We start from the raw sequence: 13,812 nt of genomic DNA, 5'->3' as shown, positions 1-13,812 counted from the left end.
GCCAGCTTGCACGGCCAGTTTCGAGTCCTGCCTTTCAGGTTGACCTCCACCTGCGAGTGTTCACCAAACTGATGGTGGTGGTGGCAGCTCATCTCAGGAGAGGAGGGGATTCACGTCTACCCCTTTCTGGACGATTGGCTGAACGGGGCTCGTTCTCCCGAGCAAGCCTTGGATCATCTCAATGTTACCTGCCACTCCCTTCACAGACTGGGCTTCTCCCTCAATTTCAAGAAGTCCTATATGACACCTTGCTAAAAGCTCCAGTACATAGAGGCTGTATTAGATACATCCTTGGGAAAGTGCTCGCCACTGAGGGTGAGTGGTGAAGACATTCTCCAGATGATCACAAAATTCCAGAGTGCCAAGAGTCTTTCGGCCTTTGAATTCTTGAGGTTGCTCGGCCTCATGGTATCCTGTATTTTTCTGATGCCAGAGGCCCGCCTGAGAATGAGATCCCTTCAGTGGGCTCTGCGATCACAATGGTCCCAGTTATCAGGGCAGATGACGGACCACCTTCTGATTCCGGTCAGTCTCACAGGATCTTCTGTGGTGGGCCAGCAAGAAAAATCTTATGAAGGGAGAACCCTTTTGGCAGCCATGGCGGCAGATAACTGAAGCGACCGACGCCTCACTCACAGGGTGGGTAGCTCACGCCGACGATCTGACAATCAGCGGTCGTTGGTCTCCATCGGAGTCCAAACTAGATATCAATCTTTTGGAGCTGAGAGCAATCAGGCTAGTGCTTAAGACTTTTCTGCCATCTGTACGGGGAAAGAATGTCCTGATAATGACGAACAACCCGGTGGCCATGCACTACCTGAACAAGAGAGGCGTAGAGTCACTACCACTGTGCAGACAGGCACTGCAGCTCTGGTACTGGGCAATTCGAGAAGGAATCTCCCATCGGCAGTTCACCTAGCCGGAGAGGAGAACATAGCGGCGCATGCTCTGAGCAGGCAGGGCGCAGTCTCCCACGAGTGGGAACTTGCTCAGGAAGTCCTTCACGAGATCTCCGCCCTTTGGGGAACCCCCTCAAGTGGATCTATTCGCGACCGGTGCCAACCGGTAATGCCAGCAGTACTGCTCAAGGGAATTTCCTCCGAGAGGAGCTCTGAGACTTTTGTGGTGGACTGGGTTTTGCCACTACTGTACGCAGTTCCTCCAGTCCCCGTCATTCCTCAAGTTCTCAGGAGGTTGAGAAGGTTCGGGACCCACATGATCCTCATTGCTCCGGATTGGGCCAGGAGACTGTGGTACCCGGACCTCCTGGACATGTCCATCTGTCCTCTGATACATCTTCAACAAAGAGAGGATCTTCTCCTGCACGAGGAAGGTTGGGTTCTCCATCCAGAGGTCAAGACATGCATGGTTTCTGAAAGGCTGAGATATAAGGATTGGGACCTCCCACATGTGATGGAGGTGTTGCCTTCAGCCAGATGGCCAGCAACAAAGTCTCTGTGCTGTTGGAATAAGTTTTGCGACTAGTGCATAGAAAAGAATGTTGATCCTTTTCAGTGTACGACTCCAGATGTTCTATCATTTTTGCTTTCATTCTCGTACGTCCCATCCCCTTTCCTCCATACTGTATGGGCGTCCCTTCCAAGGGGCGGGAAACAGAACCTTTTTCACCAGAAAAAAACCTTCTTCCCCTTTAAATTTAGAGGCGCGCGGGAGCACAACCCAGGGAGCATGCGCTGCCCTGACTCCGCCCTCCGGCGCCACACCTTAGTCCCCCTTTCTGTGTCGACAGGAACGGGCCGAATTCACCAGTGCTCCTGGGTTTGGCTTCGGCCATGTAGTTCCATGCGCGGATACTTCTCTTTTTTTGTCTTGTCTATCATTCAGGTACTCGGTCCTCCGGCACCACGCTCCTCCACGACGCATGTTGACTTCCACAGGGTTCAGCAGGTGTCCATTCTGCAACAGGCTCTTCCCAACTTCAGACCCCCATGCCCTCTGCCTATGTTGCCTTGGCTCAGACCACGGTTGGTAGTCAGGTCGGCATGTGACTCGCTGTTCTTGAAGGCGCTGAAGAACAGACTAGCCAGGTGGAGGGAGCTCTTTCAGAGGTCGCCTCATGAGGATCTCAAGACCTTTGTGAAGCATCGAGCCAGGCCCAAGGTAGGGCCTATATGTTCTAACGCACCCCGCAAGGGAGACTCCTTATCTGGACACTTTCGCGTGGGAGGTACCGGTCAGGTCCTTCTACCGGCATGTGCCCTGAGGCTGCTTCAGCTACCAGCGTTCCGGTCGAGGGGTCCTCTGATCCTCCCATGCGCAGTGTCGAGGGACCCAAGGGTTCTTGTACCGGGGCTACACCCGAGGGGCGCAATTCCCATTGAGCCCTATGGGGGCTCGAATGGGAATGGGGAAGGGTTTTCAGAATGGGGACTTACCGGATCCTCCAAGGTTGGAATGACCCATAAAGTACCCATTCTGAGAACCCGGACCTGTATGCGGTAAGGGGTTAGCCATGGTGCCAACAGCACCATGGCTACCTCCAACCTTGTAATGAGGCCCAAAGTCCTTCCGTTTGGCCTCAACTCGTCCCCAGGGTCTTTACCAGACTCATGAATGCTGTAGCGGCCCTCCTCGGAGCGCAGGGCCTCCATCTACCCATACCTCGGCGACTGGCTCGTCAGGGCTACATCTCCAGAAGCGGTTCACCACTCGTCGCATGCCCTTATGAACACACTGCGCGACATGGGCTTCTTGCTCAACCTCAAGAAGTCACAGCTGCTCCCTACGCAGACTGACATTCCTGGGACTCATTTGTGACATGTGCTCGGAGTTCCTGTCGGAAGATGAGATCTCTGCCATCAAGAGGGCCACCGTCCACTTCCTCAGCAGAGAGGTGACCTTGGCATGGTGGTACCAACATCTCCTGGGTCTACTAGCGATGGTTCGGCTAGCCATGCCGCACATGAGACTAAGGATGAGAAGGATTCGGCTGCACTTTGCGGCCTCATGGAATCAGGAGTGGGGCTCTCAATCCGAGACGAACAACGTTCCTCCAGCTCTCCAGCTGGACCTAACTTGGTGGTCCATGGACTGCAACCTACGGACGGGCAAGCCCTTTCGGCCACCCTCTCCGCAGGCCACCATCACCACAGACTCCTTGCTCGAGGGCTGGGGAGCCACCCTGGATGATCTCTCAGTCCATGGCACCTGGACCTGCCAGGATCAGGAATACCACATCAATTGTTTGGAAATGAACACCATCTGGCTTGCGCTCAGAGCATTCCTACCACTTCTCAAGGGCAAGGTTGTCCTCATCCAGACAGACAACTCGACCAGCATGTACTACGTCAACGAGCAGGGAGGCACCAGATCCCCTCCTCCTGTGCAGACTGGCGATCAGCATGCGGGAATGGGCCTTGGAAAACAATATTTACCTCTCGGCAGTCCATCTCCCAGGGGGAAACCAACCTGGAGGCGAACAGGCTAGGAGCAGACAATTACGAGTGGCAGCTAAACTACCTCGCTCTTCAGGAGATCTTCAACAAGTTGGGTCACCCCCAAGTGGATCTCTTTGCCACCTGGCACAACAAGAAGTGTCCCCAGTTCGCATCCTGGCAGGGTCAGGGCCCTGGCTTTCTGGGCAACGCATTTCACCTTCAGTGGACCGGCATGAAAGCCTACGCCTTTCCGCCTACCCCTTGATCCACAGTGTAATTTGCAAGATCAAGGAGTCTCACTGACTCCATCATTCTGATAGCTTCATGGTGGCCGGCCAGGCCATGGTTTTTCGGAACTACTCAGCCTCTCGCAGGTGCCCCCCATACACCTTCCGACGGGCCCAGCACATCTTGTGGCACAGCAGGGGGGCAGAATCATCCACCCCGCTCCAGGGAAACTAGCCCTCCCAGCATGGTACCTGAGCAGGTAACGCTTCGGCACCTTAGCCTATCACAGGCCAATCCGGAGATCATACAGGGCGCCAGGAGCAAGGCCACCAGGGCCCAGTACAAAAGCAAATTGACCAGATTCTGCCACTGGGCAGCCTCAAAGGGAATTGACCCCTTGGCCTGCAGTTTGGACAACGTGCTCTTTTTCGGCGCACCTCGCTCATTCAGGCGTACAGGTGGACACCTGCTACACATACCTTGCAGTTATTGGGGCTTACAGGAACTCGGAGGAGGGCATCTGTTCCTCCTCCAACCCTATAGTCCAACATCTGACTGGTCTCGCTAGGCTCTACCCACCCGTCAGGAGACCGCACCCTGTGTGGGACCTTAACATAGTCTTGGGCACCCTGGCGCACAAACCATTTGAGCCAATGGTATCCATGGACATTAGGCTGGTCACCATCAAGACGGCCTTACTAGTTGGTCTTACCTCGGCTCGCAGAGTCAGCGCAATCCAGGCACTGGTTGCCTCTGAACCATATACCACCTTTCACAAAGACAAGGTAGTCCTGCAGATGCACCCAGCTTTTCTGGCCAAGGTTCCATCTGCATTTCACTTGAACGAAGAAATAGTCCTTCCTACGTTCTCTCGATCCCAAGGATGAAGCACAGAGTGCTGCACTGCCTGGATGTCAGGTGTGCCCTAAAATTCTACTTGGACAGGACCAAGGGCTTCCGTAAATCACACTGTTACTTTCGGAGGCTTGAGGCCAGGCTACCAGGCCTCTAAGGCCTCCATATACCACTGGATGGTCTCCGCCATCAAGGAAGTGTATGAGGGCCAGCACAGGCTGCTCCCGGCCAACATGCACGCCCACGCAGTCAGTGCCAAGGCAACGGCCATCGCATTCCAGCACCATGTCCCTTGGCAAGTCATAAGAAGGGCGGCCACTTGGGCCTCTCCCTTGGCTTTCTGCAAGCATTAGGGTTTGGATGCCGGCCCCAGATCTGATGCGGCTTTCGGACAGGCGGTTCTCAGGAAACTATTTGCTTAAGGAGGGTCTCCTCTCCCCCTTGGGGCTGCAATCAGTTGTAATCGCCCATATAGTATGGAGGAAAGGGGACGAGACATAAGAGTAATTATAAGTTACTCACCTTAGTGACTAACGTACTTAGTCCGTAGTCCCCTTCTCTCCATACATCCCACCAACCTCCCCCCTAATAATGCTGGTGTCATTAGGCAATGTTATATCTATTGTTGACGCGTCAATGGGGACTGAGGTGTGGCACCAGAAGGCGGAGTCAGGGCAGCGCATTCTCCCTGGGCTGCGCCCCCGCGCGGCTCTAAATTTACAGGTGAAGGTTTTTTCTGGTGAAAAAGGTTGTCTCCCGTCCCTTGGAAGGGACGCCCATACAGTATGGAGGAAAGGGGACTATGGACTAAGAGTACGTTAGTCACTACGGTGAGTAACTTATAATTTAGCACACAAAGGTCTTCAGGTTGGAACCATTAAGGGTTACCTGGCAGCGCTTTCAATCATTAAGTGCTCATCCGTGGACTGCTCCTATTTCAGGATCCCACTGGTTAATCAGTTTCTAAAAGGGCTCACAAATGTGTTCCCGCCATCAACATTTCATTTTTGGTTTGGGACATTAACTTGTTTTGAAGTTTCAAATGTCTGCCCCATTTGAAACCTTGCACACTTGTCCGTTGAGGTCGTTGACCTTTAAGACAATACTATTGGTTGCTATAACATCTGCACGTAGAGCGAGTGGGTTGCAGGCACTTTCTTCCAAGCCACCCTTTACTATATTCCATAAGGACAGGATTGTGTTGAGGGTGAAACCCTCTTTCCTACCTAAGGTAGTTTCGGACTTTCACTTAAGTCCGGAAATTGTGTTGCTAGCCTTCTATCCTCCTCCGTATTCTATTAAGGAAAGGCTCCATAGGTTGGACCCTCGCATAGCATTAAGCTTTTATGTTTCCAGAATGTCCAAAGTGAGAGTGGACGGCCACCTCTTTGTGGGGTATACAGGACACAAACTAGGCCAGGTTGTTTCTAAACGGACCTTGTCTAGGTGGATCATCCTCCCTATTTCTGAATGCTATAGATTGGCAGGCAATGACCCTCATGAGGGCTTGCAGGCTCATTCCACCAGCGGCATGGCCACCTCGCCAACCCTGCAAAGGGGTGTTCCTATTAAAAACATCTGTGATGCTGCAACGTGCTCATCAATACACACGTTTATTAAGCATTACTCTCTGGATACTTTCCATGCTCAGCATGTTGCTTTTGGTAAGGCAGTATTTTACCCTGCCCTTTAAAAACAAATGTCTAAATGCTTCACCCTCCTCCAAACATGGATACTGCTTTGGGAGTCTGTCGAGGATGAGGAATGCATTGGAGGACACAATTAATTCGAAGAACAAGTTACTTACCCTGGTAACGTCCTTTCGACTGGATGTTCCTCCGATGTATTCCTCATCGCCCTTCCATCCTACCACTCTGTAGAATTTCCCATGCTATTACAGCTTTCGTTCCAACAAGGCTGAGTATGGTCATGCCCGCATTGTGGGCATTTCTGCTACACGAGGAGGGGAAAAACAGAACTGAGGCAACGGGCGCCATGCGTGCTACTTATAACATCTATTTAACGTCTCCCTCGACGGAGGCCTTCAAGCGACATCGACTCTACGCAGGGAACCCTCTGCCAAACAATTTCCAAAGCAGCTGAAGCTGGACACTACATGTCAAAGATGAGGAATAAGTTGGAGGAACATCCAGTTTAAAGAACGTTACCAGGGCTAAGTAACTTGTTCTTAGCTTTCACACCGGCTACCTCCTGCTGTAAGGACCAAAGGGCAGTACACACCTCTGCATTTGTGTCCTAGAACGACTCAATGCGCTGCTCTGCTTCCGATATCCTGCCGGTCTCTTTTTCGATTCTCTGCTGCATATGGTCAATTTTTATATACCAGACTGTCCAGTTTCCAATTTACAGGCTCGACTCCTGACTTTATCTGCTCTAGAATGATCTACATGTCCACCGACGGGGGTTGTAATGTAATCCTCCCCTCTCGCGCTCTCCACCTCCGGCACTGTTTCTTGCCTACATGCCTTTGTCCCTTACTGGGACTTTGTTTTTTCTTTCCCCAGTGCTGCCATGTTCAGAAACACAAGTTTTGTCTGGCGCTTTTGTCCTTTCACCATCTGTTGGTACTGTTGTGGAGAGCAGCACCTCAGTGTCCAGTAGTAGTACTCACTTCAGCCCAGCCCTACCACAGAAAACCAGTGAGCAGTGTCACACCCCAGCCTCCCATACACCCTCTGTCTCTGGGACCCCAAGTATTCAGCAGCCCAGTAAATGTCATGCAGACTCAGTTGTTGCCACCTCAGCCCAGATTGATTCCCTCCGTGGCACAGTCGAGAGTGAGGGACAGCAGTGTAATACAGTCCTGAACAAGCAGAGCTCAGGGGGCAGCACGCTCATGTATCACAAGTCCTAAGAATCACTATCACAAGTCCTAAGAATCACTGAAAGAGCAGAATAATCAGGCACCCTTGTTGCTTGTTCCCTCCTCCATCTCTTCAAGGAAGTGGCAGCAGCCCACCTGCCAGAGCCTGCACCCACCTCACCACCAGGCTCCCAAGATACCTTAATGTTATGAAAATTTGAAGTGCAAAGGAAAGATCTCATAATGAAGGCAAGTAGGTGAAAACATCTTGGTGTTCCCTATGCTATGCTCACCTGATTAGCCCCTGGGCTGTTCCTCCAAAGGACTCTGCCATCTCCGTCGGAAAGAAGGCTTGGCATGTGTTTTTACACAAATGTCAACAAGACAAGATTTCACTTGATTTTGTTACTAATTGTGTTTGAAATGCAGTAATTTACACTACAAAGGGTGCCATCCGATCTGATGAGGAATGTTATCAGTTTAGCTTCACTGATTTATTTCCTGGAATAAGTGCATTACATGTTCTGGTAGAACCTATATACTGAACTAACTGCTTAAAATGTGTTTTGCAATATAGTGGTGCCCGCCGGTATCATACGTTTACTGCGCCTTCAAAAATACTGAATGCAAAAAAAGTTTGTGGGGGGGGTTTGCTGCAATTATATGCAAGAGGTGGGTTCATGTAATTCATTTGGTATGGGGTGGGTCTCCCCCAGCATATAATTTCACAAACTATAAATCGAAAATTGTTGCATTGGTAATTTTATTTTAGCTTTCGGCAACAAATTCCCAACAAGTGTAATTATAAAGATGGACATCACAGTAGTGTTTTAAATAAAAACAAGGAGGGGCGGGGCACACTGTAACAGTGTCCAATATATCGCAGAATATTTGCCATTGGTGCAACTGTAGGAACATCTCACTAAAAACTCATTTTCTAAGTGCAGGCAATTCACTACCAGTCATCAGACATGTCCATCGGGAGCAAGAGTGGGAACTCATCCAGAGGCACTTGGTCAAATATTTGAAAGGTAGTGCACTCCAGACAATCGTCTTCATGACAAGTGCAAATGCAAAATGTCACAACTTTGCACTCAGGCACCCAGAGGAGGGATCAATGGGCAATGCACAGTCAGTGACAAGGGAAACGTCCAAAATTACAGAGAATAAAAGCCTGAATGCTTGATTTGGCCGAATTTCGGCTGTCAAAAATTCCGAACAGCTGAAAAGTTGGACCAAAACACTTATCCGGTGCTGGAGGCTGCAGGGGTGGCCCCCGCACCTTTGCTCAATATATTGTGAGCAGGGGTTGTGGGGGTGTCCCCCGAAGCTGATCCCCCCAAAAGCCCCCCCAAAATAAAAGAAAGGACCCTGTGGCGGCTGTTTCCGATCAGGGAAGTGAAAGGGGAATAGGCGTTGCAGGGACACATCGAGTCAACTGCCGCCGCAAGGTAAGTAGGGAGGTGGGGGCTGAGTTTGTGGGGGGGGGCAAGTCGGAAATGCTCAGGGGAGGTGAGGTGGAAGATTATTCCAGAAAAATAATCTTCTGCCTTTTCTCCCTCGAACATTTGTCAGTCTTTCAACCCCGATCCAGTGACAAGGTCTGCGAAATGTACTCATCGTCCGTTGTCCCGACTCCTCCCGACACAACGCCTTCTCAAAATAGTGCACAAACTGCAAAGAGAAAGCATGACGCTAATCCTAATTGCACCAACGTGTGCTTGCTAGAAGTGTGGTTCCCCCACATATTGCCCATGCCAGTAGAATCAGCAGAATCGCAGTCTAACGCACACAAATCCACCCAGCCTGAACTTGGCAGCATGGCTCCTGAGGTCATAGAATTGGGACCCTTTAACCTCTCTACCACCCCTCCAACCCCATGATGCATGGACCTATATGGAAGTGCTTAAGCCTAGCACACACATGCTCTTGTAAGAAGTGGAAAAGGTTCATTTGGTGTGGAAAATGCACATTTGTCCCAGTGAATTGCCCAGCAGCAGACATTCACAGATTTGCTGTTCCTTCTAGACTCCTCGCAGCTCTGTCATATACCATGTTTCAACTCATGGTTTCATTGACAAAGGTGCTAGTTGTTCAAGCCTTCATAGTAGGAATAAATGCACACACCCACCAGTCGCTTGCTCAGCCCCTTGCTGGGATCTAAATAGTTTTGTACAGATACATTTTACCAGTGTTTAGATCAATGCATAAATCCTCATATTAAAAGGAGCTTTTTAATCACCATTAGTTCCATAAGGGTAAGTGAATTACAGGTCCTGCCAGTAGACACGCCGTTCATAACCATCCACAAAATGTACTACCAGTGTTTTTTTTTTCCAAAAGGCAAAGTTACAAACTGAATGTTCATTATAAGCACTTGATAATCTACATGAATTGTACCAAGCAGCAATGGAAAACAAGGCAGTTTGTTGTTTCTCTTCCACAATCAATGAAGGCTGTCTGGTAACCAAGACCAGTATTGCCACATGGATCTGATACATTCAAGAATGCTACATACTTGCATATAAACCAAAAGTCAACCCACTCGAAGAACAGGAGCAACACTTCTGATATAATAAAAATAAATTGTGTTTTATATAGTGCTTTAATATAAAGCGTTTTACAGAGGACTTATTTACATACGTTTCTATTGTTACCCAATCGAACTTGGTATACCATCAATACAGCCACCTCCACAAATGCATACTGCTTGTTAGTACATGCCTCGCACGCAATTCCAAGCAGATTCACAAGCCTCAGAAGACCAACTTTACTTACACAGTAATAGACTTTCTGGAGCTAGTATTTGGTTTGAATCCCATGCTGCCCAACCCACCTTTGCCGCTGTAGTGGAGTATACAAATCTGAGCAACAGCAGGTAAAGACAGCGCCTGAAAATTGCTTTTTAGCAGAGGCGGAACAAAGTCATTACACCCTGTGAGCGAATATGGTGAGCAAGCCAAACCCCTCGAACTAGAGTTTGGGGGTTCCCGCCCAGGGACGTTTTGAAGGATCGGTCTAAATAGTGTGTTAAAGTGCATTTTTTATAAGGAGATTAAAATTAGTTGAACATGACAAACTTATTAACAGTGAGGAAATAAATAAAGGAAGCTTTGACACCTTTACTTCAAAAGGATGTGTTGGATGAAGAGAGATGGGAGGAAAGGGGGGATGATGGCCTGGAAACCGGTTAAGAGGAGCACTAAAACAGGGGTACCTAAAATAAATAGGCCCATGCTGTAGAGGCCCACTGCTAATCTCCAGAATTCCCTATAGGCCAGTCCACCAATGGTGGCTGAGAATTTGATTGTGTGCGCTAAATATGCTGTCCATATAAAAAAAAGTTGTTGGAATTGCAAAACATGTTTTGCTGTTCTGGAATGAGGAGGCATCCTGGTGTAAGGATGACTTGTTACTGTGAGTAATATGTATGTTCTGCTTCTTGTGTATGATGACCTTCTGTGTTTTTCCTCTAGAATCAGTGGCACGGTCCAGTAAGTTGCTAGGATGGTGTCAAAAATTGACTGATGGATACACGGCTGTGAATGTGATGGACCTCACTACGTCATGGAAGAGTGGCCTAGCATTGTGTGCTATAATTCACAGATGCCGCCCTGACCTCATGTAAGTGATCAGTTCATATTTTCTTCACAAATGGTTCTTACACTTTCTGATAAAGTGGATTTGGAGAAGCCAAACATCTAATTTTGTAACAGAATTTCACCTTTGGTTTTGGAATACACTTTCAAACACTTCAGGACGCCAGTTCCTATCTCTTAGTGTGTCGCAAATGCCATAAACGCAGTAAATTCTCCCAAGCTACTTGGCTATTACAGGTACTGTGGCGACCAGGAGGAGGACTCGGACAACAATGGGCCATGGTATATATGTGTTTATGTAAAATAAAAGGAAAATGCCTAACTGGCCCTACCACTATGAGGGAAATTCCCTGCCTTCTCAAACAAAACTAAGGGTGCCTGTTGTCCAAATTACTAAGTTTCTAACTGGCCCTACCACTTTAGAAAAACCTATCTAATAAGAAAATGAGGCTTGCAGAACAACCTCAGCATGTAATTCTGCCTGGCCCTTGGAGTACTTCTCTCGGTCTCAAAGTTCAATTCGGATACCCTTATACAATCTATATATAGTTATTCAGTTAAAATGTGAGTATTTGTACACCGCTTTTGCTTCCCCCCCGCCCTCTGGGGTACAAAAGACCATTCCTCTTGCTTTATCATTTGTTTATCACTGGCTAAATTCCTTCAGGATCCATTTAGCTTTTTCCAGTAGTAAAAATCCCTGCAGGATTACTTTTGAATGCATTCTATTTTATCCCACCTCCTGTGGTGCTGGGACTCCCCAGAGTCCTCTGGCTCTGTGGCGGGGTTGTTCTTTCTCAATTCAAACACTCAGACATATCTGGTGGCTTCCCCAGCCAGGATACAAATCACACATATTCCTTGGACTCCCTGGTCCACAAGACGTGTCCTTATAAATCTTTCAATTTTTGATACTGAACAGTTTCCCCAGCCTTCATAGATAGGACTTGTGTTTCTTTCAATCTCTTTACATGGGGCTGCACGCCCATTCCACACTTTCATGCGATTTCTCCAGCCTTAACAGGCGATATTAGCAACACTTTAATTCCAGGTAACAGATTTCCCCGTGTCTCGTACCAGCAATGATTTCAGCAGTCTCTGACTCCACAGCGCGTTGCCTTTGATGGTGGCAGGAGCGCCTGCCTCCCTCGTCCTGCTTGGACCAGCACTTGCTGTGTGGTGCTCAGAGTCTTTGGCTCCTTGCTTGTTTCTGCTTTCTGCATCTGTTGCTGGGTGTCCGACCCACCACCGACTTCTAGTGGTCGTGCCACCAGAAAGGATAGGTTGCTTCCAGTCTAGGCTCCCCACCTGTTTGGAGCTTCCTGCTTAGTTGGTGTACCCGCTTTGTAGCATCCAGCTAGCGGGCTTCACTCCTGCTATGCTACTGCTGGCTCTGCAGCTGTGCGTATCTCTGCCAATCGAGGACATGTTTCCAGCGGCTCGCCTCTGCGTACCGTGGATGCTCCTCCCTGCATTTAAGTCGCACACTGCTTCCCTAGTCCTTCTCCATTCACAGTTCTTATTCTGTGCACATACATCATCACATTCAGAAAAGGTGTGTCCTTAATTTACTGCGCCCCTCATATAACCACATTACCTGAAACCAACAGTGAGGAAAGGAGCATTGTTGATACTTGTAGTAAAAAAGTGAACACTCAGTGTTTTCCAATACCATGTATGCAGATAATGTAGTTCTTGCAGGGAGGTACTCATTGGACTGAGAGTCCTTGTCACAGAGTGGGGAGTCGCTCCCAGTAAGGCCCAAGTGAGAAGACCCTTAGGGAGGGTCTTATGGAGAGGGTTTACCTCCCCATCCTCTCTACACGCAAAGGGGGTGGCACCCTTCTGGGCAGAAATGTATTTATATATTTGTTTTTTATAACGCGCCTAATACTGTAGCTGAGTCCGGTTTCTAAGCATGGATACGGGTTTCGAACCTCTGTTGCTCTGCGTGGTCTTGCTTCAAAAACAAGTGCATTGCCCCTGTGCTATCCTCCAAAGGGACGAATTGTCCAGAGTCCTCACAATATCCATCACGGTTATGACAAAATCGTTACTAAATTCTGCAGAGCCCTAACTCGGTATGTTTCATTGTTTGTTCATCGATGGAACAGTTGTCACATCTTTACTTCTGAATAATCACCTAAGGGGTTGGAACCCTCCCATTTTGTTCTTTATTTGTCTAAAACATCAGAAGCATCTGTGTGCCTCTCCTGTATTGATGTGCACTTGCTGCAACTTTTAAAAGGCATATGCGTTGTGCCACTGCGTTTTTCTGCGTAACTAGGATCCTGAAAACTTAGCGTAACTGTTTCAATATTACATGCATATTGGGTAAGAAACTTGTGCCTGCTACATGCCACCACACATTAATTTAGTGTTCTTGATTGGATAGGTCTGCACTGTAGGCGGTCCTGCAAAAATGCCTTCTCATTGAAGAGTTTGGTGACCTTTAGATTCAAAGCCAGGCAATTGTGTGTGCTTGCCCTACCCATAAAAGTTGTTTTAAATGCGACACCCAGTTCCTGTTCTTTCGGCCTACTGCATTTGCACATGTGGAAAATTCTCCTGAGCTGGCAGTTTCATTTTCCCTTTTGATGGGAGAGTTTTCTTTTTTCCTTTTTATGATTGGATGTTCAAAAATAATTGCATTTTCTACATTTTGACCCAGCTTTACCATATGCCATCTCAGAACTTTTCATTCAGTATTGTCCTCTGTTGTCTGTACACAGCATCAGTCTGTAGTGGTGCAATTGACATTTCACATCCTTAATTAATGGGGGTTTGGTGCTAGCTTTGGGGATTTAAGCCTGCACTGTTTTTGATTGAAGGCCTAATTGGGGTTGTTGGGTGCTTCGTGTGAGTCTCACACCAAGTCCCAACACAAGCTCCCAAAACAGATTCTTGT

The 13,812-nt window shown here is 48.5% G+C and overlaps 1 protein-coding gene across 19 annotated transcripts in view; it reads left to right on the top strand.

Moving 5' to 3' along the window:
• MICAL3 (microtubule associated monooxygenase, calponin and LIM domain containing 3) overlaps positions 1–13,812 on the top strand; it is a 2,299,897-nt gene that overhangs the window by 936,851 nt on the left and 1,349,234 nt on the right. For all 19 annotated transcript variants that reach the window (XM_069628665.1, XM_069628668.1, XM_069628663.1 and 16 more), the window contains one exon: positions 10,782–10,929. In XM_069628665.1, the coding sequence (XP_069484766.1) occupies positions 10,782–10,929 (148 nt within the window). The remainder of the gene's footprint in view (positions 1–10,781; positions 10,930–13,812) is intronic.

Source organism: Ambystoma mexicanum, chromosome 12 (assembly GCF_040938575.1).
Source record: "Ambystoma mexicanum isolate Mex_15411 chromosome 12, UKY_AmexF1_1, whole genome shotgun sequence".
In the NCBI taxonomy this organism is placed as follows: domain Eukaryota; kingdom Metazoa; phylum Chordata; class Amphibia; order Caudata; family Ambystomatidae; genus Ambystoma; species Ambystoma mexicanum.
The sequence above is the reverse complement of the archived record's forward strand: the minus strand, read 5'-3'. Positions and strand labels throughout refer to the sequence as shown.